Source organism: Mustelus asterias, chromosome 19 (genome assembly GCF_964213995.1).
Source record: "Mustelus asterias chromosome 19, sMusAst1.hap1.1, whole genome shotgun sequence".
Lineage (NCBI taxonomy): Eukaryota > Metazoa > Chordata > Chondrichthyes > Carcharhiniformes > Triakidae > Mustelus > Mustelus asterias.
The window spans coordinates 3,265,924-3,293,916 of NC_135819.1; the positions used below are offsets into that span (position 1 = coordinate 3,265,924).

Below are 27,993 nucleotides of genomic sequence, written 5' to 3' on the forward strand. Positions count from 1 at the left end.
TCCCAGCGACTTTAAACTTGCCTCATCATCACGTTATCCAGGTATCTGTCCTGTGATTCCAACAGTTTCTGGGCCGGGCCAGTTAGTCTCTCCATCGTCGAGCACCTGTACAATGCCTTGGTTAAGGGAACATTCAGAACATCTCCAATCAAAGAGATCAGAGAGGTTGTAAACAACTGCTGGCTCTGATCAAGAGATCTGGGCCGGAATTCTCCCAAATTCTAAATTCCCACTGTGCAGGAAAATGGGAGTAAATCCCACTGTTTTTTTTAGCGTGATTTCTGGAATGAATCTCCGTTACTCAGTACATCACAGAGTGCCCGAGCAGGATTCACTCTGGAAATCCAGTGGGGGGGGCGGAAACTGGGCCTATTCCCGCTGGAGAGGCCGGCAGCATAGCGTTAAGCAGGTCACTGTGCATCCACCGATCTGTCAACGCCGAGATCAGCGCTTGCGCGGTGGCGCCCCATTGCCAGCTTCCCGATCACTGGCCTTCGCCGCGAGCCCCCATCACTGGCCTTCAAAACCCCCCCAATGATCGCTGGCTTCCCAGGACTCCCTGGGCCCACCCCGATGTCCCCCCCACCGCCCCTCCTGTAGCCAGTCCCAATTTCCCCAATACCCCCCACCCCACCATCCCGATGACCAGCCCTGATCTCCCCCCCACCCCGATAGCCCCGATCTCCCCACACCCCACCCCCGATGACTATCCCTGACCACCCCCTGGGAGCCCCTACCTCTCCCCCCCTCCCTCTGATGGCCAGTCCTGATCGTCCTCAATCCCTCCTCCCCCACCGATCCGCTTGCAGAGTGGCAGCGAGTCCCCCCACTGCACTGATCACCCCCCCCACCCCACCCCGCTATAGACTCCCACCCCGGCAGGTTCCACTCCTTGGCACTGCCAATGCCCAGTGGACAGTGCCAAGGTCCCCCATTGGACAGTGCCACTTTGTCCCTTTGGCAGTGCCAGGGTGCCAGGCTGGCAGTGTCAGGCTAGCACTGCCCAAGGGGCACCCCCCTCTTACCCCGACTTCCCGGAGGGGGGGGGGCAATGTCCTCTCTTCCCCCCGGCGGGCACGGGCCACCTGTTCCCCGTTAGTGGGGAGCAGAAGTAAACCCCTCCAGAGGGAACCACTCCCGGCGGGGGAGTGGGGGAGACACTAACGGGCGGGAGAATTCAGTCCCAGACCCACTAATCAAATGGAAATACTGATTTCTATATACCGATACTCGAGTAGCACAGTGGGGGGATGCTATTGGGCCAGAACTGGAACTGCAATGACTTATGCGAAGGATACTTAAACTTGGTGCAGGCTGGGAGTTCATCGCCATCAGTGTCCAGATCCCCATCACTGTCCCTGCTTGTCGGACTCTGGGTTGTGCAAGAACTGGATTCTGTAATAAAGCAGTGGATACGCAAAGCGGTTACTCATTGTAAAAGCAGCAGCAATGTGAATAGTTGCAAGTTTGCAAGTTCTGAAACCACTTTGGTGGCATTTGGAACAATGCTGCGTTAATGCAAGGTTAATCATTCCTGATAAATACCTTTCCGACTTCACAAAGTGTTGCGGAACAAGAGGTGACACGTTAGCAAAATTGTAAGGTGTAAAAGATCATCGTAAGTTTGTAACAATGAGAACCAACAACTGAGGGAGTTATTGAATGAGGAAAGATATAAAGGAAAGGAGTTTGTAGAAGGGTCAATAGACTCGAAGTGTTAACTCTGTTTCTCTCTCGCTCCAGATCCAACATTTTTTGCTTTAATTATTGAGGAATGCCAATAATTCTCAGAGACAGATTTTTAAAAATATATTTCATGGGTTGTGGGCCTTTGCAGGCAAGGCCAGCCCAACATTAATTCTCCTTAAAAAAAAAACCTTCTTGAACCAGCAGCGCGTTGATTAACACTGCCGCCCCACAGTGCCAGGGACCTGGGTTCGATTCCAGCCTCAGGTCACTGTCTGTGTGGAGTCTGCATGTTCTCCCCGTGTCTGCCTGGGTTTCCTTCGGGTGCTCCGGTTTCCTCTCACAGTCTGAAAGATGTGCAGGTTAGGTGGATTGGCCATGCTAAATTGCCCTTTAGTGTCCAAAGATGTGTGGGTTAGGTGGATTGGCCATGTTAAATTGCCCCTTAGTGTCCAAAGATGCGTAGGTTAGGAGGATTGGCCATGCTAAATTGCCCCTTAGTGTCCAAAGATCATAGAATCCCTACAGCACAGAAGGAGGCCTTTGGCCCATCGAGTCGGCACCAACAGCAATCCCACCCAGGCCCTATCCCAACAACCCCACGTATTTACCCTACTAATTTACCCTGACACTAAGGGACAATTTCCCGTGGCCAATCCACATAATCTGCACATCTTTGGACTGTGGAAGGAAACCAGAGCACCCGGAGGAAACCCACGCAGACACGGGGAGAATGTGCAAACTCCACACAGACAGTGACCCGAAGCCGGAATTGAACCCAGTCCCTGACGTTGTGAGGCAGCAGTGCTAACCACTATACCACTGTGCTACTCCCATTGCTGTGCGGGTTAGGTGGATTGGCCATGCTAAATTGCCCCTTAGTGTCAGGGGGATTAGCTAGGGTAAATACATGGGGTTATAGAACATAGAACATAGAAAGCCACAGCACAAACAGGCCCTTCGGCCCACAAGTTGCGCCGATCACATCCCCACCTCTAGGCCTATCTATAGCCCTCAATCCCATTAAATCCCATGTACTCATCCAGAAGTCTCTTAAAAGACCCCAACGAGTTTGCCTCCACCACCACCGACGTCAGCCGATTCCACTCACCCACCACCCTCTGAGTGAAAAACTTACCCCGACATCTCCTCTGTACCTACCCCCCAGCACCTTAAACCTGTGTCCTCTCGTAGCAACCATTTCAGCCCTTGGAAATAGCCTCTGAGAGTCTACCCTATCCAGACCTCTCAACATCTTGTAAACCTCTATCAGGTCACCTCTCATCCTTCGTCTCTCCAGGGAGAAGAGACCAAGCTCCCTCAACCTATCCTCATAAGGCATGCCCCCCAATCCAGGCAACATCCTTGTAAATCTCCTCTGCACCCTTTCAATGGCTTCAACATCTTTCCTGTAATGAGGTGACCAGAACTGCGCGCAGTACTCCAAGTGGGGTCTAACCAGGGTCCTATAAAGCTGCAGCATTATCTCCCGACTCCTAAACTCAATCCCTCGATTAATGAAGGCCAGTACGCCGTACACCTTCTTGACCGCATCCTCCACCTGCGAGGCCGATTTAAGAGTCCTATGGACCCGGACCCCAAGGTCTTTCTGATCCTCTACACTGCTAAGAATGGTACCCTTCATATTATACTGCTGCTTCATCCCATTGGATCTGCCAAAATGGATCACCACACACTTATCCGGGTTGAAGTCCATCTGCCACTTCTCCGCCCAGTCTTGCATTCTATCTATGTCTCGCTGCAACTTCTGACATCCCTCCAAACTATCCACAACACCACCTACCTTGGTGTCGTCAGCAAACTTACCAACCCATCCCTCCACTTCCTCATCCAGGTCATTTATGAAAATGACAAACAGCAAGGGTCCCAGAACAGATCCCTGGGGCACTCCACTGGTCACTGACCTCCATGCAGAGAAAGACCCCTCCACAGCCACTCTCTGCCTTCTGCAGGCAAGCCAGTTCTGGATCCACAAGGCAACAGCCCCTTGGATCCCATGCCCTCTCACTTTCTCAAGAAGTCTTGCATGGGGGACCTTATCGAACGCCTTGCTGAAGTCCATATAGACCACATCCACCGCTCTTCCTTCGTCAATGTGTTTGGTCACATTTTCAAAGAACTCAACCAGGCTCGTAAGGCACGACCTGCCCTTGACAAAGCCGTGCTGACTACTTTTGATCATACTAAACTTCTCTAGATGATCATAAATCCTGTCTCTCAGGATCCTCTCCATCAACTTACCAACCACTGAGGTTAGACTCACCGGTCGGTAATTTCTCGGGCTGTCCCTGTTCCCTTTCTTGAATATAGGGACCACATCTGCAATCCTCCAATCCTCCGGAACCTCTCCCGTCTCCATCGACGATGCAAAGATCATCGCCAAAGGTGGGGCTTGGGTGGGATTGTTGTCATTGCAGACTTGATGGGATGAATGGGCTCCTTCTGCCACTGTAGGGATTCTATGATCTTTTCCACAGTGGCTTGGTACAGAGTGACCACTTGGCCATTTCAGGGGACAGTTCAGAGTTGCCACATTGAGAGGCTGGCAGGATCCTGCAGGAGGGCTTCACACCTGGAACGTCTATCTTGGACATAACCTGACAACAGTGAACCATGTAACTTGGGGCGAGGCTTCAGCATCCTGCTCTGCTTTGTGCTAGTCACGGATCTCGCGGGAAACACAGCGCTCAGTGCAGAGTGTGGGGGGGGTGCAGTGAATGAGGTGTTCCCCCCTCACCCCACTGCCCCCCACTTTCCTTCCCACCTTCGTTCCTGCTGCTGTTTAAAAATGACCGGGGTGACTGCCACCAGACTGCCCACACCAAGCCTGTACGAGCCGCAGTTATTTACTTATGGTGAGGGGGTGGTAGGGAGGGGGGGGGGGGGGGAAGGGTTACTAGTCCACCATAAAATCATAGAATCCTTACAGTGCAGAAGGAGGCCATTCAGCCCATCAAGTCTGCACTGACAACAATCCCACCCAGGCCCTACCCAATAACCCCATGTATTTTACCCTAGCTAGCCCCCCTGACACCACGGGGCAATGTAGCACAGCTAATCAACCTAACCACGGGAAGAACGTGCAAACTCTGCACAGACAGTGACCCAAGCTGGGAATCAAACCTGGGTCCCTGGCGCTGTGAGGCAGCAGTGCTAATCACTGTGCCCCATTGATGTACGGGTTAGGTGGATTGGCCATGGTAAAATTGCTTCTTGGTATCCAAAGGTGTGCAGGTTAGGTGGATTGGCCATGCTAAATTGCCTCTTAGTGTCCAAAGATGTGCAGTTGAGGTGGATTGGCCATGCTAAATTGCCCCGAGTGTCCAAAGATGTGTAGGTTAGGTGGATTGGCCATGCTAAATTGCCCCTTAGTGTCCAAAGATGTGCAGGTTAGGTGGATTGGCCATGCTAAATTGCCCCTTAGTGTCCAAAGATGTGCAGGTTAGGTGGATTGGCCATGCTAAATTGCCCCTTAGTGTCCAAAGATGTGCAGGTTAGGTGGATTGGCCATGCTAAATTGCCCCTTAGTGTCCAAAGATGTGCAGGTTAGGTGGATTGGCCATGCTAAATTGCCCCTTAGTGTCCAAAGATGTGCAGGTTAGGTGGATTGGCCATGCTAAATTGCCCCTTAGTGTCCAAAGATGTGCAGGTTAGGTGGATTGGCCATGCTAAATTGCCCCTTAGTGTCCAAAGATGTGCAGGTTAGGTGGATTGGCCATGCTAAATTGCCCCTTAGTGTCCAAAGATGTGCAGGTTAGGTGGATTGGCCATGCTATATTTCCCCCTAGTATCAGGGGGATTAGCAAGGCAAATACGTGGGGTTAACCACTGTGCCACCGTGCCACCCCTAAACCAACCTCAGCCCGCACCAAAAACCTGCCGGGATGGGGAAGGGAGGGGGGTTAAATCCTGCCCATTGTTCCACACCCAGGAAGTCAACTCATCATCGCTGATTACCTCTGAGGCCAGGGAATGGCTGTGCGCTGTGTCTGCCCAGGCGAAGCCACGGACACTGCAAGTACTGATTCCCACTCGGAATTTCCTCCCCCATATTGCGGAACCTGGGGTCCTTCGAATAGGGGCCATCGATCTGCAAGGCAGGAAGACAACATGGATAGTCAACTGTGACAGCCTCCTCTCTCCCATTAAGCAAGGCAGAAGAAAATGTAGAAGCTTGGGGGTGCTCCGATGCAGAGGGATCTGGGAGTCCTCGTTCACAGAAAACTAGCATGCAAGTACAGCAGATAATAAAGAAAGTGAATAGGATGTTGGCATTTATAGCTAAAGGAATAGAATATAAAGGTAAGGAAGTATTGCTGCAACTATACAAGATGTGGAGATGCTGGCTTTGGACTGGGGTGGGCACAGCAAGAAGTCTCACAAAACCAAATTAAAGTCCAAGAGGTTTAATTGGAATCACGAGCTTTCGGGGCACTGCTCCTTCATCAGGTGAGTCCATCCATGAAGGAGCAGCGCTCCGAAAGCTCGTGATTCCAAATAAACCTGTTGGACTTTAACCTGGCGTTGTGAAACTTCTTACTGCAACTATACAAGGCATTGGTGAGGCCGCACCTGGAGTATTGTGCACAGTTTTGGTCCACTTATTTGAGGAGGGATGCAGTGGCATTGGAGGCAGTTCAGAGGAGGTTCACTAGATTGGTTCCAGAGACGAGGGGTTTGTCGTATGAAGAGAGATTGAACAGTTTAGGCCAATACTCTCTGGAATTTAGAAGAATGAGGGGAGATCAAATTGAGGTATACAAGATGATAAAAGGTATGGATAAAGTAGACGGGGAGCGGATGCTTCCTCTTGTGGGGCATTCTAGGATCAGAGGTCACAGTCTTAGGATAAGGGGCAGCAAATTTAAAACAGAGTTGAGGAGAAACTATTTCTCCCAAAGGGTTGTGAACCTGTGGAATTCGCTGCCCCAAAGTGCGGTGGATGCTGGGACAGTGAGTAAATTTAAGGAGGAGTTAGACAGATTTTTAATGGGTTGAAGGGCTATGGGGAGAAGGCAGGAAAATGGGGATGAGGAGCATATCAGCCATGATCGAATGGCGGAGCAGACTCGATGGGCCGAATGGCCTCATTCTGCTCCTATATCTTATGAACTTCTAGAAAAGGAGCAGGAATCATAAAATCACACAGCCCTAACATCTTAGCCTCTTTGGGACGGCACAGTGGAGCCAGGAGGTGTACTGCTGGAAGGGGAATACCGCATCCCCCTTAACAAAAGCTTCAAAGCCCTCTTACCCAAGCCTGTCCTCACCCTGGATCTGCTTCCCCGAGTCTGGATGGCATTGTCCTGTGACCTGTACAGCCTTGAGTATACAACAAAATTGTGAGCCAACATATATAATTGGGGCCGAATGGCTAACAAGACCTCGACCGACCTGGTGTTGCATTGTGCCAAAATTGTGCCTCATCATGCGCTGGGCAAGAAAAACGCTGCTAAGCAGCATGTATGTCAGAAAGAAGAATGTGATCAAGATCTCCACCCTCCCGCCCACCCCCCGCCCCACCTCATGTCTCACTCTCCTCAGGCCCAGGAGGTTAAAATTGGGCCTTGTGTTTCTCCCTGTGTACAAAGTCTCCCCTGCCTTCCTCCACCCTTTTATGAGCTCAATCACACCGACCTGATCTTCATCCAAAGGTCTGATCCGCTTACACCTCTTGGCCCTGGCTGGAAGATAAAGAGAGGAGAATGAGAGCCCGCTGGTGACTCTGAGGTGAATGAGACTGTTCCCTATCCTAAACTACATCCTAATCTCTACCGTGGCACCGGCACGGAAGAATCAAAGAACCCCTACAGTGCAGAAGGGGGCCATTTGGCCCATCGAGTCTGCACCGACAACAATCCCATGCGGGCTCTATTCCCATAACCTCACGTATTTTCCCTGCTAATCCCCCTGATACTTAGGGGCAATTTAGCAAGGCCAATCCACCTAACCTGCACATCCTTGGACACTAAGGAGCAATTTAGCATGGCCAATCCACCTAACCTGCACATCTTTGGACACTAAGGGGCAATTTAGCACGGCCAATCCACCTAACCTGCACATCTTTAGACACTAAAGGGCAATTTAGCATGATCAATCCACCTAACCTGCACACCTTTGGGCACTAAGGAGCAATTTAGCATGGTCAGTCCACGTAACCGGCACGTCTTTGGACACTAAGGGGCAATTTAGCATGGCCAATCCACCTAACCCGTACATCTTTGGACACTAAGGGGCAATTTAGCATGGCCAATCTACCTAACCTGCACATCTTTGGATACTAAGAGGCAATTTAGCACGGCCAATCCACCTAACCTGCACATCTTTGGACACTAAGGGGCAATTTAGCTTGGCCAATCCACCTAACCTGCACGTCTTTGGACACTAAGGGGCAATTTAGCACGGCCAATCCACCTAACCTGCACATCTTTGGACACTAAGGGGCAATTTAGCATGGCCAATCCACCTAACCTGGACATCTTTAGACACTAAAGGGCAATTTAGCATGGTCAATCCACCTAACCTGCACATCTTTGGACACTAAGGGGCAATTTAGCACGGCCAATCCACCTAACCTGCACATCTTTGGACACTAAGGGGCAATTTAGCATGGCCAATCCACCTAACCTGGACATCTTTAGACACTAAAGGGCAATTTAGCATGGCTAATCCACCTAACCTGCACATCTTTGGCACTAAGGGGCAATTTAGCATGGCCAATCCACCTAACCTGCACATCTTTGGGCACTAAGGGGCAATTTAGCATGGCCAATCCACCTAACCTGCACATCTTTGGGCACTAAGGGGCAATTTAGCATGGCCAATCCACCTAACCTGCATATCTTTACACACTAAGGGGCAATTTAGCATGGCCCATCCACCTAACCTGCACGTCTTTAGGCATTAAAGGGCAATTTAGCATGGCCAATCCATCTAACCTCTACATCTTTGGCGTGTGGGAGAAAACCAGAGCACCCAGAGGAAACCCACACAGACACGGGGAGAACATGCAGACTCTGCACAGACAGTGACCCAAGGCCGGAATTGAATCCAGGTCCCTGGTGCTGTGAGGCAGCAGTGCTAACCACTGTGCCACCGTGCCGGTCCACTGATGTCTGCCAGCCATAGCTCGCACTTCTATCACCGTGGATGTTGATGATGGACAGCTTTGGTGGAGGTTTGTGAAATGTGGGAGAATTTGCGGTCAGGATTGTAGAATGTTGTGGGCTCCCCCGATATCGGGGACTTCCAACAAAGGTAGTCCATTCCTAAGCTCAACAGTTACATACAGTATTGTGCCCGAGATCCCGGGGATAACTGGCAGGCTCCCGCCACCTGATCTCACGTGTGACCGCGTCATCACATTCCCTCACGACCACTCAAGTGTTTAACAAGAGTGGGCCAGAGTGCATGATAACTGAGTACTCTGTCGATCATGGTAGCTCAGGGTTGGACACAGTAAGGTAGGAGGTACAAACTGGAATGGGGTAAGCAGCGGTTGCGGCCACCAGAGGTTTTGGGAAGGATGGATTTTGAATTCAATGCACTAGGGGGCGATGTTGCCCTCTTTTTGGAAAGCTGGGTCAGAAGTAGCTGCCTCGAGTGAAACCATGTCCCAAGAAATATTGCTCATTGCTCTCGATTCCACCCCCCCCCCCCCCTCCGCCCCCCCCCCCCCCCCCCCCCCCCCCAACGTGCCATCAATGGAGATAGCCAGGCTTCCAAGAGATACCTGCTTCTGATTAGTAATTTCAATGCATTAAACACACCCTGACTTCAGAAAACTGACAGGGGTGTCATGGTGGCACAGTGGTTAGCACTGCTGCCTCAGAGCGCCAGGGATCCAGGTTCAATTCCCAGCTTTGGGTCAATGTCTGTGTGGAGTTTACATATTCTCCCCATGTCTGTGTGGGTTTCCTCCGAGTGCTCCGTATTCCTCCCACAGTTCAAAGATGCGCGGGTTAGGTGGATTGGCCAGGCTAAATTGTCCCTTAGTGTCAGGGGGACTAGCTAGGGTAAAGGCATGGCATTATGGAGATAGGGCCTGGGTGGGATTGTGGTCAGTGCAGATTTGATGGGCCGAATGGCTTCCTTCTGCACTGTAGGATTCTATGATTCCATGATAATAGAGTACAATCCCTACAAAGGAGGCCATTTGGCCCATCAAGCCTGTACCGACAACAATCCCACCCAGACCCTATCCCCATAACCCCACATATTTACCCTGTCAATCCCCCTGACCCTAAGGGTCAAATTAGCATGGCCAATCCACCTAACCTTTTTTTTATTCATTTGTGGGACATGGGTGTCGCTGGCTAGGCCAGCATTTATTGCCCATCCCTAGTTGCCTTTGAGAAGGTGGTGGTGAGCTGCCATCTTGAATCGCTGCAGTCCCCATGCTGTGGGTTGACCCACAATGCCGTTAGGGAGGGAATTCCAGGATTTTGACCCAGCGACTGCGAAGGAACGGCCGATATATTTCCAAGTCAGGATGGTGAGTGGCTTGGAGGGGAACTTGCAGGTGGTGGTGTTCCCATGTATCTGCTGCCCTTGTCCTTCTAGATGGAAGTGGTCGTGGGTTTGGAAGGTGCTGTCTAAGGATCTTTGGTGGATTGCTGCAGTGCATCTTGTAGATAATACACGCTGCTGCTACTGAGTGTCAGTGGTGGAGGGAGTGAATGTTTGTGGATGTGGTGCCAATCAAGCGGGGCTGCTTTGTCCTGGATGGTGTCGAGCTTCTTGAGTGTTGTTGGAGCTGTACCCATCCAGGCAAGTGGGGAGTATTCCATCACACTCCTGACTTGTGCCTTGTAGATAGTGGACAGGCTTTGGGGAGTCAGGAGGTGAGTTACTCACTGCAGTATTCCTAACCTACACATCTACACGTCCAAAGATATGTGAGTTAGATGGATGGGTCATGATAAATTGCCCCTTACTGTCAGGGGGATTGGCAGGGTATTCACGTGGGGTTACGGTGATAGGGCCTGGGTGGGGTCATTGTCGGCTCGATGGGCTGAATGGCCTCCTACTGCACAGTAGGGATTCTATGATTCTATGATCTTTGGAGACTAAAGGTCAATTTAGCATGGCCAGAAATCATAGAAATCATACCAAACCATGGTAACCTACATATCTTTGGACACGAATGTAAGACTACTTGTGACACGAATAGATAAACTTTAAAACTAATGGGCAGTTTAGCAACGGCCAATCCACCTAACCTGCACATCTTTGGACTGTGGGGGGGAAACCGGAGCATCTGAAGGAAACCCACGCAGACACGGGGAGAACGTGCAAACTCCACACAGACAGTGACCCAAGCTGAGAATTGAACCCGGGTCCCTGGCGCTGTGAGGCAGCAGTGCCAACCACTGTGCCACCGTGCTGTCCACACCAGTGAACGTAGGAGCTCTTTCGTTTTGTAAATTTTGGGTCTTATGGGTCCATTTAGAAGGAATGGAATCCCTCTTTAATTCTGTCCAGTCATGAAGAAGACTTTCATTCATATAGCGCCTTAAAGTGAAAGTTTATTTATTGGTCACAAGTCGGCTTACATTAACACTGCAATGAAATTCCCCTAGTGGCCACACTCCGGCGCCTGTTTGGGTACACTGAGGGAGAATTTAGCACGGCTGATGCACCCTAACCAGCACGTCTTTCAGACTGTGGGAGGAAACCGGAGAACCCAGAGGAAACCCACGCAGACACGGGGAGAACATGCAGACTCCACACAGACAGTGACCCAAGCCGGGAATCGAACCCGGGTCCCTGGCGCTCTGAGGCAGCAGTGCTAACCACTGTGCCACCGTGCCGCCCCTAAAAATACTCAGTGTAACCTCATTGACTTCTATCAAGTGCAGGGCTGCCAATGGCACGCTTGACCTTAGCCCAAAGGCCGAGTAGCAAGGACCTCAAAGCATCCCATAATGCTTTACATTCAATGAATCGCTATTAAAGTGTTGTCATTCTTGTAATGTAGGAAACACCATGTAGGGTGGCACGGTGGCACAGTGGTGAGCACTGCTGCTTCACAGCGCCAGGGACCCAGGTTCGATCCCCGGCTTGGGTCACTGTCTGTGTGGAGTTTGCACATTCTCCTCGTGTCTGCATGGGTTTCCTCCGGGTGCTCCGGTTTCCTCCCACAGTCCAAAGATGTGCAGGTTAGGTGGATTGGCCATGCCAAATTGCCAATTAGTTTTAAAGTTTATTTATTAGTGTCACAAGCAGGCTTACATTAACATTGCAATGAAGTTACTGTGAAAATCTCTGAGTCACCACAATCCTGCACCTGTTCGGGTACACTGAGGGAGAATTTAGCATGGCCAATGCACCTAACCAGCACGTCTTTCAGACTGTGGGAGGAAACCGGAGCACCCGGAGGAAATCTACATAGACTCGGGGAGAATGTGCAGACTCCACACAGACAGTGACCCAAGCCGGGAATCGAACCCAGGTCCCTGGCGCTGTGAGGCAGCAGTGCTAACTAACCACTGTGCCAATGTGCCGCCCCATTAGTGTCCAAAGATGTGCAGGCTCGGTGGATTGGCCATGCTAATTTACCCATTAGTGTCTCAAGATTCGTAGGTTCGGTGGCTTGGCCATGCTATATTGCCCCTTAGTGTCAGGGTTACGGGGATGGGGCCTGGTTGGGATTGCTGTCAGTGCAGGCCCGATGGGCAGAATGATCTCTTTCTGCACTGTCGGGATTCTGTGGGATCCTGTAAGGAGAATAGAACTTCCCCCTTCAAACATATCCAAGCACTGTGTGAGGAGGCTGTGCATCGCTATTCGTACCGCGACGTTTTCATAGAAATCATCATAGAAACCCTACAGTGCAGAAGGAGGCCATTCGGCCCATCGAGTCTGCACCGACCACAATCCCACCCAGGCCCTACCCCCACATATTTACCCGCTAATCCCTCTAACCTACACATCCCAGGACTCTAAGGGGCAATTTTTTTTTAACCTGGCCAATCAACCTAACCCGCACATCTTTGGACTGTGGGAGGAAACCGGAGCACCCGGAGGAAACCCACGCAGACACGAGGAGAATGTGCAAACTCCACACAGACAGTGACCCGCGCCGGGAATCGAACCCGGGACCCTGGAGCTGTGAAGCAGCAGTGCTAACCACTGTGCTACCGTGCCGCCAGTGGAGAGTATTATCCAGTGTCCAATCTTGTCTTTATGAAGAGCCATGGATTGCTTCGCCTGACATTTCTCTCTCGGGCAATGCATTAAAATAATCAGATCGCTGGAGTCTGGGTCAGAACGGGGACAGCACCAATTTCCGATGTTTTATTTGGAACTAATGGTCTAATATTTCTTCTAAATTTGAGGTCAAGTTGGAGTCTCGGCTCCTGTGAAACCTTTTGCGAGGAACATTGAAGAAATTCAATGGCTAATTGAATTGCGTGTTTTTGCAGAGAGACAGACGGGGTTACACACAGGGACAGTCAGTGGTGCAATCTGCCTCTTTGCTGAATAATCCTTCAAAGATACGGGAGAATCTTTGAACTATGTCGACGGGTTCTGCAGCAGACTGAGCTGGGATGTTATCCCATTTCACAGCCGCCAGTTCCAATTCCGGGAGCCGCAATGAGTTTCTGCTCGAACAGCTGATCTTCAACTTAATCCCCCAGCTCCCCCGTGTATTCGCACGCAGAGTTAATAAAGTTTCATTGATGGAATTATTTTCATTTAAGCATTGATTTCACATTGGAGTGTGGGGGAAAGCTGTCAGTGACGGGGTTAGTGGCAGTGGGATTTCAACTCACGTCCTCACACTAAGGTTTTTGAATGACCCTGTGTCCTCCTATAAGGAAGCGTCCCAGTGCTAATCACATTATCTTGTCAAGCTGTCAAACAAACCCTTACACTTCACTGTCAGAGTAAGACAAAGAGTGAATTCACTTCGGTGAAACCGTCCACTAGTGAAACTTTACTTTCTCAGGAGGCTAAGGAAATTTGGCATGTCCGCTACGACTCTCACCAATTTTTACAGACGCACCATAGAAAGCATCCTATCCGGTTGTATCACAGCTTGGTATGGGTTCCTGCTCTGACCAAGACCGCAAGAAACTACAAAGGGTTGTGAACGTAGCCCAATCCATCACGCAAACCAGCCTCCCATCCATTGACTCTGTCTACACTTCCCGCTGCCTTGGAAAAGCAGCCAGCATAAACAAGGACCCCACGCACCCGGACATTCTCTCTTCCACCTTCTTCCGTCAGGAAAAAGATACAAAAGTCTGAGGTCACGTTCCAACCGACTCACGAACAGCTTCTTCCCTGCTGCTCCACTTTTGAATGGACCTACCCCGCATTAAGCTGATCTTTCTCTCCACCCTAGCTATGACTGTAACACTACATTCTGCACTCTCTCCTTTCCTTCTCCCCTATGTACTCTATGAACGGTATGCTTCGTCTGTACAGCGCGCGAGAAACAATACTTTTCACTGTATCCTAATACATATGACAATAATAAATCAAATCAAAGTGTATACATATTGACATATGCACATGTCTGCTGCCCTAGTTTTGACCTTCCATCTTGTCCCTCAGTGTAAGACTCACCGTTCCGCCGGCCCTCTCTGTTGATCTTTACTTGTTGCAGAGTCTGTGGACAAACAGAAGTTGTTATAGTTGATTATTTACATAGAAACATAGAAGATAGGAGCAGGAGGAGGCCATTCGGCCCTTCGAGCCTGCTCCGCCATTCATCACGATCATGGCTGATCGTCCAACTCAATAGCCTAATCCTGCTTTCTCCCCATAACCTTTGACCCCATTCACCCCAAGTGCTATATCCAGCCGCCTCTTGAATACATTCAATGTTTTGGCATCAACTACTTCCTGTGGTAATGAATTCCACAGGCTCACCACTCTCTGGGTGAAGAAATGTCTCCTCACCTCCATCCTAAATGGTCTACCCTGAATCCTCAGACTGTGTGACCCCTGGTTCTGGACTCCCCACCATCGGGAATCTGTGCATCTACCCTGTCTAGTCCTGTTAGAATTTTATAAGTCTCTATGAGATTCCCCCTCATTCGTCTGAACTCCAGCGAAAACTATCCAGTGAAAGTCAACCTCTCCTCATATATCAGTCCCGCCATCCCTGGAATCAGCCTGGTAAACCTTCGCTGCACTCCCTCGAGAGCAAGAACATCCTTCCTCAGAAAAGGAGACCAAAACTGCACACAATACTCTAGGTGTGGCCTCACCAAGGCCCTGTATAATTGCAACAACACATCCCTGCTCCTGTACTTGGAACAGCATCTCTGCACCCGCAATGGGAAGCTACTTTAGAGTGACTTAGAGGTAGTATAATTCGATATATTGAATAGCAAAGTGGGAATCTCTCTGGGCTAGTAACCCAGAATAATCCTCTTGGGTCACAAGTTCAAATCCCACCACCAACAATGGAGGAATTTAAATTCAGGTAATTAATAAACTGGGATAGATTTTTTTTAAATTCAATCATAGGACATGGGCGTCGCTGGCTGGCCAGCTTTTATTGTCCATCCCTTGTTGCCCTTGAGAAGGTGGTGGTGAGCTGCCTTCTTCAGCCCATGTGCTGTGGGTTGACCCACAATGCCGTTAGGGAGGGAATTCCGGGAATTTGACCCAGCGACTGCAAAGGAACGGTCGATATATTTCGAAGTCAGGATGGTGAGTGGCTTGGAGGGGAACTTGCAGGTGGTGGTGTTCCCATGTATCTGCTACCCTTGTCCTTCGAGATGGAAGAGGCCGTGGATTTAGAAGGTGCTGGCTAAGGATCTTTGGTGAGTTGCTGCAGTGCATCTTGTAGATGGTACACACTGCTGCTACTGAGCGTCGGTGGTGGAGGGAGTGGATGTTTGTGGGTGTGGTGCCAATCAAACGGGCTGCTTTGTCCTGGATGGTGTCGAGCTTCTTGAGTGTTGTTGAAGCCGCACCCATCCAGGCAAACCCATCACATTGTCTGTGTGGAGTTTGCACTTTCTCCCCGTGTCTGCGTGGGTTTCCTCCGGGGGCTCCGGTTTCCTCCCACAGTCTGAAAGATGTGCGGGTTAGGTGGATTGGCCATGCTAAGTTGCCCCTTAGAGTCAGGGGGATTAGCTAGGGTAAATGCATGGGGTTATGGGGATAGGACCTGGGTGGGATTATGGTCAGTGCAGACTCAATGAGCCAAATGGCCTCCTTCTGCCCTATCGGGATTCTACGATACTAATACTCAATACTAATCGTATTAATGATGGTGAAATGACTGAATTGGGGTGAAGGCCCATCTGGTTTGCTCACGGCCTCCTGAGGAGGATTCTCGCCTGGTCACAGACCAGGTCACGTGACTCCTGACCCCAGCCATGCAGTTGACTCTTAAGTGCCCCCTCCCAAATCCACAGCGAGCCACTCGGTCATGTACAGCTCACCACTCAGGGGCAATTAGGAATGGCCGTTAAATGCTGGCCTCGTCAGCGACGCTCACACTCCAAGAACGAATAAAAGAAAATATAACGGTGTTAATCACGGATTTGTTTCCTTCCTTGATCTTTTGCATCGGGATTGGTGAAGCTTTTGAAGCTTAATGCTGATAAAATTGGCCATGTTCCAGCGAGAGGGTGGCAGCCAAAGCTGATGCCACAAAGAGATTGTGAAGGACACAATGGGGGTGGGCGGAACTTTCACCATTTCCAGCGGCTGGGGAGGCCAGAGGGGAGTGGAGGGGGAATCAAACAGAAGTCCCAAAATGGCATTTACACTGGCGTGATTTCCCATTGAGATAATCCCCCCTCCCCCTCCCTCCCCCACCAATGGCATTAAGCTTTAAAGTTTATTTATTAGTGTCACAAGTACGCTGACATTAACACTGCAAAGAAGTTACTGTGAAAATTTCAATGACATGACATAGAAACTAGAAGCAGGAGGAGGCCATTCGGCCCTTCAAGCCTGCTCCACCATTCATTTTGATCATGGCTGATCATCAAATTCAATATGCTGATCCCCCCCGCCTTCCCCCCCATATCCCTCGATCCCTTTAGCCCCAAGAGCTATATCTAATTTCTTCTTGAAATCGCACAAGGTTTTGGCCTCAACTACTTCCTGTGGTAGTGAATCCCACACATTCACCACCCTCTGGGTGAAGAAATTGGGTCCTCCCACTGTATCATCCTCTCCACGTAAGGAATTCCCCTTCCAACAGGTCGGGATAACCGGGAACCTGACAAAGAGAACCCACTGCTGTAAGTATAGACAGTAAGAAGTTTAACAACACCAGGTTAAAGTCCAACAGGTTTATTTGGTAGCAAAAGCCACACAAGCTTTCGAGGCTCTGAGCCCCTTCTTCACTCACCTGAAGAAGGGGCTCAGAGCCTCGAAAGCTTGTGTGGCTTTTGCTACCAAATAAACCTGTTGGACTTTAACCTGGTGTTGTTAAACTTCTTACTGTGTTTACCCCAGTCCAACGCCGGCATCTCCACATCGTAAGTATAGACCCCAGACGGCAGAGGGTCATGCCCGGACTGTGCCCTGGCATTTCCTCTGGCACTGCCCCCTTATTGCTAAGGAAATGCAGTTGACATTCTGCAGCAAGACAGATGGGACTAAGGCAATCTCACAACCATTGGACAATGTGGCACGTCACTCATCACGGTTTCACCTGTTGTCGTTCCAGATGGTGCCCATCGTCTGTCGATACGGGTGACCCACTGGGAGACTCCACTTCTTTCTTAATGGAAGGACTCTGGAGAAAGATAGGAAGCATTAATACGACAGATAGTGAAGACAACAGGAATGTGAGGGTCACAGTGTATGTCTCATGTGTAGGTTAATCACAGGGAGGTCAGACTGCCCCAGTTTTGGAATCAGTAAAGGTTTTGCCTTAACTTAGCAAAAGGCGGCACAGTGGCACAGTGGTTAGCACTGCTGCCTCACAGCGCCAGGGACCTGGGTTCGATTCCCGACTTGGGTCACTGTCTGTGTGGAGTCTGCACGTTCTCCCCATGTCTGCGTGGGTTTCCTCCGGGTGCTCCAGTTTTCTCCCACAGTCCGAAAGACGTGCAGGTAAAGGTGCATTGGCCGTGCTAAATTCTCCCTCAGTGTTACCCGAACAGGCGCCGGAGTGTGGCGACTAGGGGATTTTCACAGTAACTTCATTGCAGTGTTAATGTAACATCATTAAACTTTTTCCCTAGAGCGTAGGAGGATGAGGGGGTGACCTTATAGAGGTTTATAAAATCATGAGGTGTATTAATAAGGTGAACAGTCAAGGTCTTTTCCCTAGGGTCGGGGGAGCCCAAAACTAGAGGGTGTAGGTTAAGGTGAGAGGGGAAAGATTTAAAAGAGATCCGAGGGGTAACTTTTTCACACAGAAGATGGTGCGGGTATGGAATGAGGTGCCAGAGGAGATGGTAGAGGCGGGTACAATTACAACATTTAAAAGATATTTGGACAGGTACATGGATGGGAAAGGTTTAAGGACAAGAACAAAGAAAAGTATAGTACAGAAACAGGCCCTTCGGCCCTCCAAGCCTGAGCCGATCATGATACCCTAACTGAACTAAAAAAGACTTCTGGCCTTACTTGATCTGTATCCCTCTATTTCCATCCAGATGCCTCTTAAATGTTGTTAATGTTCCTGCTTCCACCACCTCCTCTGGCAGCGCGTTCCAGGCACCCACCACTCTCTCCGTGAAAAACCTCCCCGCACATCTCCCTTAAACTTTCCCCCTCTCACATTGAACCTGTGCCCCCTTGTAATTGATACTTCCACCCTGGAGAAAAAGCCTCTGACTATCCCACCCTGTCTATGCCTCTCATAATTTTGTGGACCTCTATCAGGTCACCCCTCAGCCTCCGTCTTTCCAGTGAAAACAATCCCAGTTTATTCAACCTCTCCTCATCGTCAACACCCTTGAGACCCGGCAACATCCTGGTGAACCTTCTCTGCGCTCTCTCCAAAACTTCCACGTACTTCTGGTAGTGTGGTGACCAGAACTGCATGGAATACTCCAAATGCGGCCTAACCAAGGTTTTATATAGCTGCAACATGATTTCCCAACTCCTGTACTCAATGCCCCGGTTGATGAAGGCAAGCATGCCATATGCCTTCTTAACCACCTTGGCCACCTGTGTTGCCAGTTTTAGGGAACTGTGGTTCTGCACGAACAGATGCCTCTTGTGCATTAATAATCCTAAGGGTTCTGCCATTTACAGTATAATTCACGCCTAAATTTGATCCTCCAAAATGCATCACCTCGCATTTGTCTGGATTAAACTTCATCTGCCATTTCTATGTGGGCCAAACGCAGGCAAATGGGACTAGTTCAGTTTAGGAAACCTGGTTGGCATGGACGAGTTGGGCCGAAGGGCCTGTTTCCATGCTGTTTATCTCTAAGATCCTATGACTAGGCCTAAAACCTGGCCGCTGCTTCATATACATTTAAGGCATGGCTGTCGGTGGCTGGACTGGCAGCAGACACTGGCACGCGGGCATTAGTTCAGGAATCTGTGTCCACGATTGGAAGGGCAGAAACCTGGACATAGGCAAGCTTAATCCCATCTCTGTCCAGTGCTCTACCCGCTGGGACTGCCGCCTTGACATTGAGTTCAATAATGTTCTAATTACACACTGAGGACTTCATTCTTTGATCTTAGACAATGACGAGACAGAGTACAGGAATGAGATAGAGAATCTGGTGAACTGGTGCGGCAACAATAATCTCTCCCTCAATGTCAACAAAACGAAGGAGATTGTCATCGACTTCAGGAAGCGTAGTGAAGGTCATGCATCTGTCTACATCAAAGGGGACGAAGTAGAAATGGTCGAGAGCTTCAAGTTTTTAGATGTCCAGATCACCAACGACCTGTCCTGGTTCCTCCATGCTGACACTATAGTTAAGAAAGCCCACCAACGCCTCTACTTTCTCAGAAGACTAAGGAAATTTGGCATGTCAGCTACGACTCTCACCAACTTTTACAGGTGCACCATAGAAAACATTCTTTCTGGTTGTATCACAGCTTGGTATGGCTCCTGTTCTGCCCAAGACCACAAGGAACTACAAAAGGTCGTGAATGTAGCCCAATGCATCACGCAAACCTGCCTCCCATCCATTGACTCTGTCTACACTTCCCGCTGCCTCGGGAAAGCAGCCAGCATAATCAAGGACCCCACGCACCCCGGACATTCTCTCTTCCACCTTCCATCAGGAAAAAGACACAAAAGTCTGAGGTCCCGTACCATCCGACTCAAGAACAGCTTCTTCCCTGCTGCTGTCAGACTTTTGAATGGACCTACCTTGCACTAAGTTGATCTTTCTCTACACCCTAGCGATGACTGTAACACTGCATTCTGCACTCTCTGCTTTCCTTCTCTATGAACAGTATGCTTTGTCTGTATAGTGCGCAATAAACAATACTTTTCACTGTATGCTGATACATGTGACAATAATAAATCAAATCAAATCAGAAAACAGAAAGATGCGCCATCAGTTACCTGCGTCGGTTGTAAAGTTGCACTTTCCTCCTCACAGCTGAAAGAAAGGAACCAAAGTTAGCGTTTGGAGGTGTCAGTGAGATCATAGAGAATTAGACACCCCACTGTCTGATTAGGCTACACAAATCCCAGAAACATCAAGCTCCCTCACTGGAGCCCTGGATTGACCTCTTGACAATTTGCCTGGTCTCCTAGACAACCGCATTCCATTATCCGTCAGTGGGGAGCACTCCCGGCCATCTTGTCTCACATGCACAGGGCAGGATTGGGGAGTGAGAAGATAGAAACATAGAAAAGTAGGAGTGGGCCATTCGGCCCTCCGAGCCTGCTCCACCATTCAACATGATCACCGCCAACCCTCTATCTCAAAGCCATTTGGTATTGGTAAGGGCGGCATGGTGGCACAGTGGTTAGCACTGCTGCCTCACAGCACCAGGGACCCAGGTTCGATTCCGGCCTCAGGTGACTGTGTGGAGTTTGCACATTCTCCCCGTGTCTGCGAGGGTTTCCTTCGGGTGCCCCAGTTTCCGCCCACAGTCCAAAGATGTGCGGGTTAGGTTGATTGGCCATGATAAATTGCCCCTTAGTGTCAGGGGGATTAGGACTGTAAATATGAGGGGTTACGGGAATAGGGCCTGGGTGGGATTGTGATCGGTGCAGACTCAATGGGCCAAATGGCCTCCTTCTGCAGTGTAGATTCTATGAATCTAACCATACTCCCATGCTCTCTCCATATCCCTTCACACCTTTAGAGTCTAGAAATCTATCTATTTTCTTCTTTAATATATTCAGGGATTATCAAAGCCTCCACAGCCTTCTGTGGTCGAGAAATCCACAGGTTTGCCACCCTCTGAGTGAAGAAATTTCTCTTCTCGCTCCAAAATGGTCTACCCCGTATCCTGAGACTATGACCCCTTGTTCTAGACCCAACTGGCTGGGGAAATATCATCCCTGCATCCAGTCTGTCCAGCCCTGTCAGAATTCTTATATTTTTCTATGGGATCTCTTCTCATTCATCAAATTCCAGAGAAGATAGGCCCAGGCAACCCAATCTCTCCTCCTAAGACAATCCGGCCATCCCAGGAATCAGACTGGTGAACCTTTGCTGCTCTCCCTCTATGGCAAGTATATCCTTTCTTAGGTAAGGAGACCAAAACTGCACACAATACTCCAGGTGTGGCCTCACCAAGGCCCTGTACAGCTGCAGTAAAACATCCCTATCCCTGTACTCAAATCCTCTTGCAATGAAGGCCAATATACCACTTGTCTTCCTAATTCCCTGCTGTAACTGCTTTCAGCAACTGGTGAACAAGGACATCCAGGTCCATTTGTACATCAACATTTCCCAATCTATTAACAGATGCAGCTAATAACGCACGTTACCCTCTTCCGGATATTCCAGCTTTGTGGAAGCAATTGCATTCTAAAGCATCAGTGGCTCGCTTGGGGATGAGGAGAACCTCAGGGTAGATATTCTTCAAGGATTTGTTCATGGATGGCACAGTGGTTAGCGCTGCTGCCTCACAGCCCCATGGACACGGGTTCGATTCCGGCCTTGGGTGACTGTCGGTGTGGAATTTGCACGTTCTCCCCGTGTCTGCGTGGGTTTCCTCCGGGTGCTCTGGTTTCCTCCCACAGTCAAAGGATGTGTAAGTAAGGTGGATTGGCCATGCTAAATTGCCCCTTAGTATCCCAAATATGTGCAGGTTAGGTGGATTGGCCATGTTAAGTTGCCCCTTAGTGTCCCAAATATGTGCTGGTTAGGTGGATTGGCCATGCTAAATTGCCCCTTAGTGTCCCAAAGATGTGCAGGCTCGGTGGATTGGCCATGTTAACTTGCCCCTTAGTCTCCAAAGATGTGCAAGTCAGGTGGATTGGCCATGCTAACTTGCCCCTTAGTGTCCAAAGATGTGTAGGTAAGGTGGATTGGCCATGCTAAATTGCCCCTTAGTGTCCCAAAGATGTGCGGGTTAGGTGGATTGACCATGCTAAATTGCCCCTTAGTGTCCCAAAGATGTGCGGGTTAGGTGGATTGACCATGTAAAATTGCCCTTTAGTGTCCCAAAGATGTGTAGGTCTACACAGACAGTAACCCAAGCCGGGAATCGAACCGGGGTCACTGGTGCTGTGAGGCAGCAATGCTAACCACTGTGCTCCCATTGTCGGAGCTGGAAGATTTTGAGGAAAAGCATTGTGCTCGCAACTGATGTAAACAATTTCATAATTCCTGGGAAGTCAACCCCTCCCAAATATAACTCACCCTCCCACTTTATTCATGGTGGAAACCCAAATGTATAAGCTATGATCATGACTCACTGTAAAATCTACACAAATAATGTCCCTTTTCCCTTGGTGCCCTGACTATTGGTAAATGAGCTACAGACAGTCTCACCCACAAATAATTACCCATTCACATCCAGATTCATCATACAGATCCCAGCCACTTGAGAAATACAGTGGGGGTAATCTTACCAACTCCGCTCCCTCCCCTACTGGCGAGAATCACATTTGGGATCTTTTTTTCTCTAAGTGCCGTACGATTGCGTCTGGGAGCTCACCCAAAGATTCGGTGCAATTCCCTTCCATTTTTACACTCGTTCAACATTTAGAATTTTTTCGGTAAGGTTGTCTTCGCCCCCCCCTCACCCCGCCTCGGAGAGTTCCAAAATGAGGTCCAGTCCTCTCTCAAATTCATATCTCTTGCACCAGCAAAGGCAGACCGTTTTCAGCAGAGACGTGGGGCGGTGAGACAAACAGTTACTGGGTTTGAGTTTCCGACAATGTGGGAGGCAGAGAGGGAAAGCGGGAAGGTGCGGAGCAGCAGAATGAATGTCCCCCCACTTGTTCCCCCAGTAAGAAGTCTCGTAACATCAGGTTAAAGTCCAACAGGTTTATTTGGAATCACCAGCTTTCAGAGCGCTGCTCCTTCATCAGGTGAGTGATGAAGGAGCAGCGCGATTCCAAATAAACCAGTTGGACTTTAGCCTGGTGCTGTGAGACTTCTTACTGTGCCCACCCCAGTCCAACGCCAGCATCCCCACCTTACAGCTACCATCGACACTTGTTCCCCTGACACAGACCTGGGGCTGAGTGCGATCAATCTTTCCAATTCCTGCTTCAGGTGTTGCTGGAGATCTCCTCGAGTTAACTCCTCCTTGCACAGAGGGCAGCGCGGGAGTGTTGAGCAGTCGTGGGCGGTCTTAACGTCTACAAGAAGATACACAAACAGCCATCAAATCGCAAAGTCTGCCCTTCCAATCAAACCATCAGCTCTAGGACATGTCAGTTTAGGTCAGATTCAGCACTCCTCCTCTGGGTCAGTACGGTGTGGGTTGAATCTATAACCTCTGCCAACCTTCCACTGCAGTGCTGAGGGAGGGTATTCATTTATTAGTGTCACAAGTCGGCTTACATTAACACTGCAATAAAGTTACTGTGAAAATCCCCCTAGTCGCCACACTCCGGCGCCTGTCTGGGTACACTGAGAGAGAATTTAGCACAGCCAATGCACCCTAACCAGCACGTCGTTTGGACTGTGGGAGGAAACCGGAGCACCCGGAGGAAACACGCACAGACACAGGGAGAATGTGCAGACTCCACACAGACAGTGACCCGAGCCACGATTCGAACCCACGATTCCCAGCTTGGGTCACTGTGTGGAGTTTGCACATTCTCCCCGTGTCTGCGTGGGATTCCTCCGGGTGCTCCGGTTTCCTCCCACAGTCCAAAGATTTGATTTGATTTATTATTGTCACATGTATTAACATACAGTGAAAAGTATTGTTTCTTGCGCGCTATACAGACAAAGCATACCGTTCATAGAGAAGGAAAGGAGATGGTGCAGAATGTAGTGTTACAGTCATAGCTAGGGTATAGAGAAAGATCAACTTAATGCGAGGTAGGTCCATTCAAAAGTCTGACAGCAGCAGGGAAGAAGCTGTTCTTGAGTCGGTTGGTATGTGACCTCAGACTTTCGTATCTTTTTCCTGAAGGAAGAAGGTGGAAGAGAGAATGTCCGGGGTGCGTGGGGTCCTTAATTATGCTGGCTGCTTTGCTGAGGCAGCGGGAAGTGTAGACAGAGTCAATGGATGGGAGGCTGGTTTCATAGAAATCATAAAAACCCTACAGTGCAGAAAGAGGCCATTCGGCCCATCGAGTCTGCACCGACCACAATCCCACCCAAGCCCTACCTCCATATTCCTACACAATCCCTCTAACCTACGCATCTCAGGACACGAAGGGGCAATTTTAGCCTGGCCAATCAACCTAACCCGCACATCTTTGGACTGTAGGAGGAAACCGGAGCACCCGGAGGAAACCCACGCAGACACGAGGAGAATGTGCAAACTCCACACAGACAGTGACCCAAGCTGGGAATCGAACCCAGATCCCTGGAGCTGTGAAGCAGCAGTGCTAACCACTGTGCTACCGTGTCGCCCACCCATTTGCATGATGGATTGGGCTATATTCACAACCTTTTGTCGTTCCTTGCACAGATTAGGTTGATTGGCCGTGCTAAATTGCCCCTTTGTGTCCCGGGTTACGTAGGTTCGAGGGATTAGCAGGGTAAATATGTGGGGTTACGGGGATAGGGCGTGGGTGGGATTGTTGTCAGTGCAGACTCGTTGGGCTGAATGGCCTCCCTCCGCACTGCAGGGATTCTATGATCTGTGTATGAGAGGGTGGATGAATCCGGCAATAGCCAGTGTCAACACTTAGGTTCTGCCTGGCTGGCATCTCGACCTCCGGTGATTAATAAAAAGATTTGAAAAGTGACAAGGAATGAAGGAAGGGATGTCTCTGAGGTGCTGCCGGCTTGGCTGATTGCTCCTTGGGAAAGACAAGTGTTGTTGAGTGCTGTGACAGACCAACGCACGCAGTCTGCGCGTTACTCCTGCGCTGAGAGCGTGCCCTGGACTCCAGTTGATTTCCTTTGCTTCGGCAAACATTGCTCAGGGCAGCGCAGGAGCCACAATTCAATGATTGTTTAAAGAGCAGGGCCCCGCTCGGAGCTGGGAACTGGGCAGCTTGACTCTTCGTTGATCTATCGAGAGCATCTGTTCACACAAGCAACGCTGTTGTAAACCGCCATTCAGCTCAATAAACAGCGGCCCACCTGCCAGGCTCCTGGGAAAAGACAAACCTGAGTGATTATCAGGTCATTATCCACACGGTGACCCACACAGAGCGGGGGTGGTGTGGGGGGGCGGGGTGTGCGGTGAGGCTTGTGTCAAACCACCAAGCCTCAAGGGGTATTAGCAACCGCAAACAAATCTGTTAACGGTTTGCCTCAGCAATCAGTCCTGAATATTTATTATTTGATTTTAACCTCGACAGGAGGCTCCTTTTTAACCCTTACTTTGTCTCTCAGCAATGTCCGCTTCACGGCGTAGGCCTCACTCGACCAGGTCAGCTCCTCGGCCTACTCCAGCCACCCGGCACATTTTAAAATTAATTTACTGGGTGTGGGCGCCGCTGGCTAGGCCCAGCGTCTATTTGCCCATCCTTAATTTCCCCTTGAGAAGGTGGTGGTGAGCCGCCATCTTGAACTTGCTGCAGTCCATGTGGGGTAGGTACACCCACAGTGCTGTTAGGGAGGGGGTTGAAGGATTTTGACCCAGCGACACTGAAGGAACGGCCAATATATTTCCAAGTCAGAGTGGTGTGTGGTTTGGAGGGGAACCTCAGGGTGGTGGTGCTCACCCTCCCCCCCCCCGCAATGTGCTGCCATTGTCCCTCTCGCTGGTAGAGGTTGTGGGTTTGGAGTTTTGGTGATTTACTGCAGTGCACGACGGGAATGGATAATCACACAGCCAGCAGTGTTTGACACATCTCCACCAATTCTCTTGCATGGTAACATGGGGTGGAGGGGGGTGGGGGGGGGGGGGGGGGGGTAGGTGGCAGCACTGCTGCCTCACAGTGCCAGGGACGTGGGTTCAACTCCGGCCTCAGGTCACTGTCTGTGCGGAGTCTGCACGTTCTTCCCATGTCTGCGTGGGTTTCCTCCGGGTGTTCTGGTTTTCTCCCACAGTCCAAAGATGTGCAGGTTAGGTGGATTGGCCGTGCTAAATTGCCCCTTAGTGTCCAAAGATGTGCAGGTTAGGTGGATTGGTCATGCTAAATTGCCCCTTAGTGTCCAAAGATGTTACGGTTCGGTGGATTGGCCATGCTAAATTGCCCCTTAGTGTCCAAAGATGTTACGGTTAGGTAGATTGGCCATGCTAAATTGCCCCTTAGTGTCCAAAGATGTGCAGGTTAGGTGGATTGGCCGTGCTAAATTGCCCCTTAGTGTCCAAAGATGTGCAGGTTAGGTGGATTGGCCGTGCTAAATTGCCCCTTAGTGTCCAAAGATGTGCAGGTTAGGTGGATTGGTCATGCTAAATTGCCCCTTAGTGTCCAAAGATGTTACGGTTCGGTGGATTGGCCATGCTAAATTGCCCCTTAGTGTCCAAAGATGTTACGGTTAGGTAGATTGGCCATGCTAAATTGCCCCTTAGTGTCCAAAGATGTGCAGGTTAGGTGGATTGGCCGTGCTAAATTGCCCCTTAGTGTCCAAAGATGTGCAGGTTAGGTGGATTGGTCATGCTAAATTGCCCCTTAGTGTCCAAAGATGTGCAGGTTAGGTGAATTGGCCATGCTAAATTGCCCCTTAGTGTCCAAAGATGTGCAGGTTAGGTGGATTGGCCGTGCTAAATTGCCCCTTAGTGTCCAAAGATGTTACGGTTCGGTGGATTGGCCATGCTAAATTGCCCCTTAGTGTCCAAAGATGTGCAGGTTAGGTGGATTGGCCGTGCTAAATTGCCCCTTAGTGTCCAAAGATGTGCAGGTTAGGTGGATTGGTCATGCTAAATTGCCCCTTAGTGTCCAAAGATGTTACGGTTCGGTGGATTGGCCATGCTAAATTGCCCCTTAGTGTCCAAAGATGTTACGGTTAGGTAGATTGGCCATGCTAAATTGCCCCTTAGTGTCCAAAGATGTGCAGGTTAGGTGGATTGGCCGTGCTAAATTGCCCCTTAGTGTCCAAAGGTGTGCAGGTTAGGTGGATTGGTCATGCTAAATTGCCCCTTAGTGTCCAAAGATGTGCAGGTTAGGTGAATTGGCCATGCTAAATTGCCCCTTAGTGTCCAAAGATGTGCAGGTTAGGTGGATTGGCCATGCTAAATTGCCCCTTAGTGTCAGGGGGATTAGCAGGGTAAATACCTAGGGTTACGGGAATAGGGCCTGGGTGGGATTGTTGTCAGTGCAGACACGATGGGCCGAACGGCCTCCTTCTGCACTGTAGGGATTCTATGTATGTCTCCACTGATGTACAGGAAATGAGACTGGAGCTGTCCCCTCACAGTATATTGAAGGAAGTGAACGACCAGTCACAGAAACTGAATGTAAATAGCTCTGTTGGAGAGCGGGGAGCACTCCTTACATCGACACTTGTGAACGGTGCACATCTTACTGTAGAAAGCTCGCTGTCTGCACCATTCACCAGACGCTGACTACATTGTGAGTCACCTCAGGATCTGGTCAGGGAGCTCCACACAGCTACACACAGTCAGGTTGTCTTCATCAACACAGCTGTGAGGTTGAATAACTCGCAGGTTCACTCAGTCGAGTAGCTGACAGGCTGAACTACCTGTACTGAAAGCGCAGACAGTGTGAGGGACAGCGAGGTGACATTGGGGAGGACATGGTGATCTCACACATGGATCTCGTTAGGGTGACAGAGTATCTGAGGAAAGTACCTAAAAACCGAGTGACCTCATGAACCAGAGATAGAACTGATCCCATACTATACAGCACACAATAAACTCACCTTTCAT

The 27,993-nt window shown here is 49.9% G+C and overlaps 1 protein-coding gene across 1 annotated transcript; it reads right to left on the minus strand.

The window, feature by feature from the left end:
• Nucleotides 1-11: 11 nt before the first annotated feature.
• On the minus strand, nucleotides 12-27,993 carry LOC144507620 (E3 ubiquitin-protein ligase RNF220-like). The gene is made up of 10 exons (XM_078234774.1): nucleotides 27,987-27,993; nucleotides 25,072-25,236; nucleotides 23,260-23,386; nucleotides 20,180-20,216; nucleotides 17,345-17,428; nucleotides 14,284-14,326; nucleotides 7,345-7,391; nucleotides 5,665-5,797; nucleotides 1,299-1,395; nucleotides 12-105 (listed from the first exon to the last, which is right to left on the minus strand). The coding sequence occupies exons 1-10, from the start codon at nucleotides 27,991-27,993 to the stop codon at nucleotides 12-14; spliced, it is 834 nt and encodes a 277-aa protein (XP_078090900.1).

Bases quoted from the DNA above. Each gene is read 5' to 3' on its own strand.
- LOC144507620 (XM_078234774.1), bottom strand. The intron at 20,217-23,259 runs GTCTGTGTCAGG...CCTTTCTTTCAG, and splicing joins TTGATCGCACTCAGCCCCAG to CTGTGAGGAGGAAAGTGCAA. The intron at 17,429-20,179 runs GTAACTGATGGC...ATCTTTCTCCAG, and splicing joins CAACTTTACAACCGACGCAG to AGTCCTTCCATTAAGAAAGA.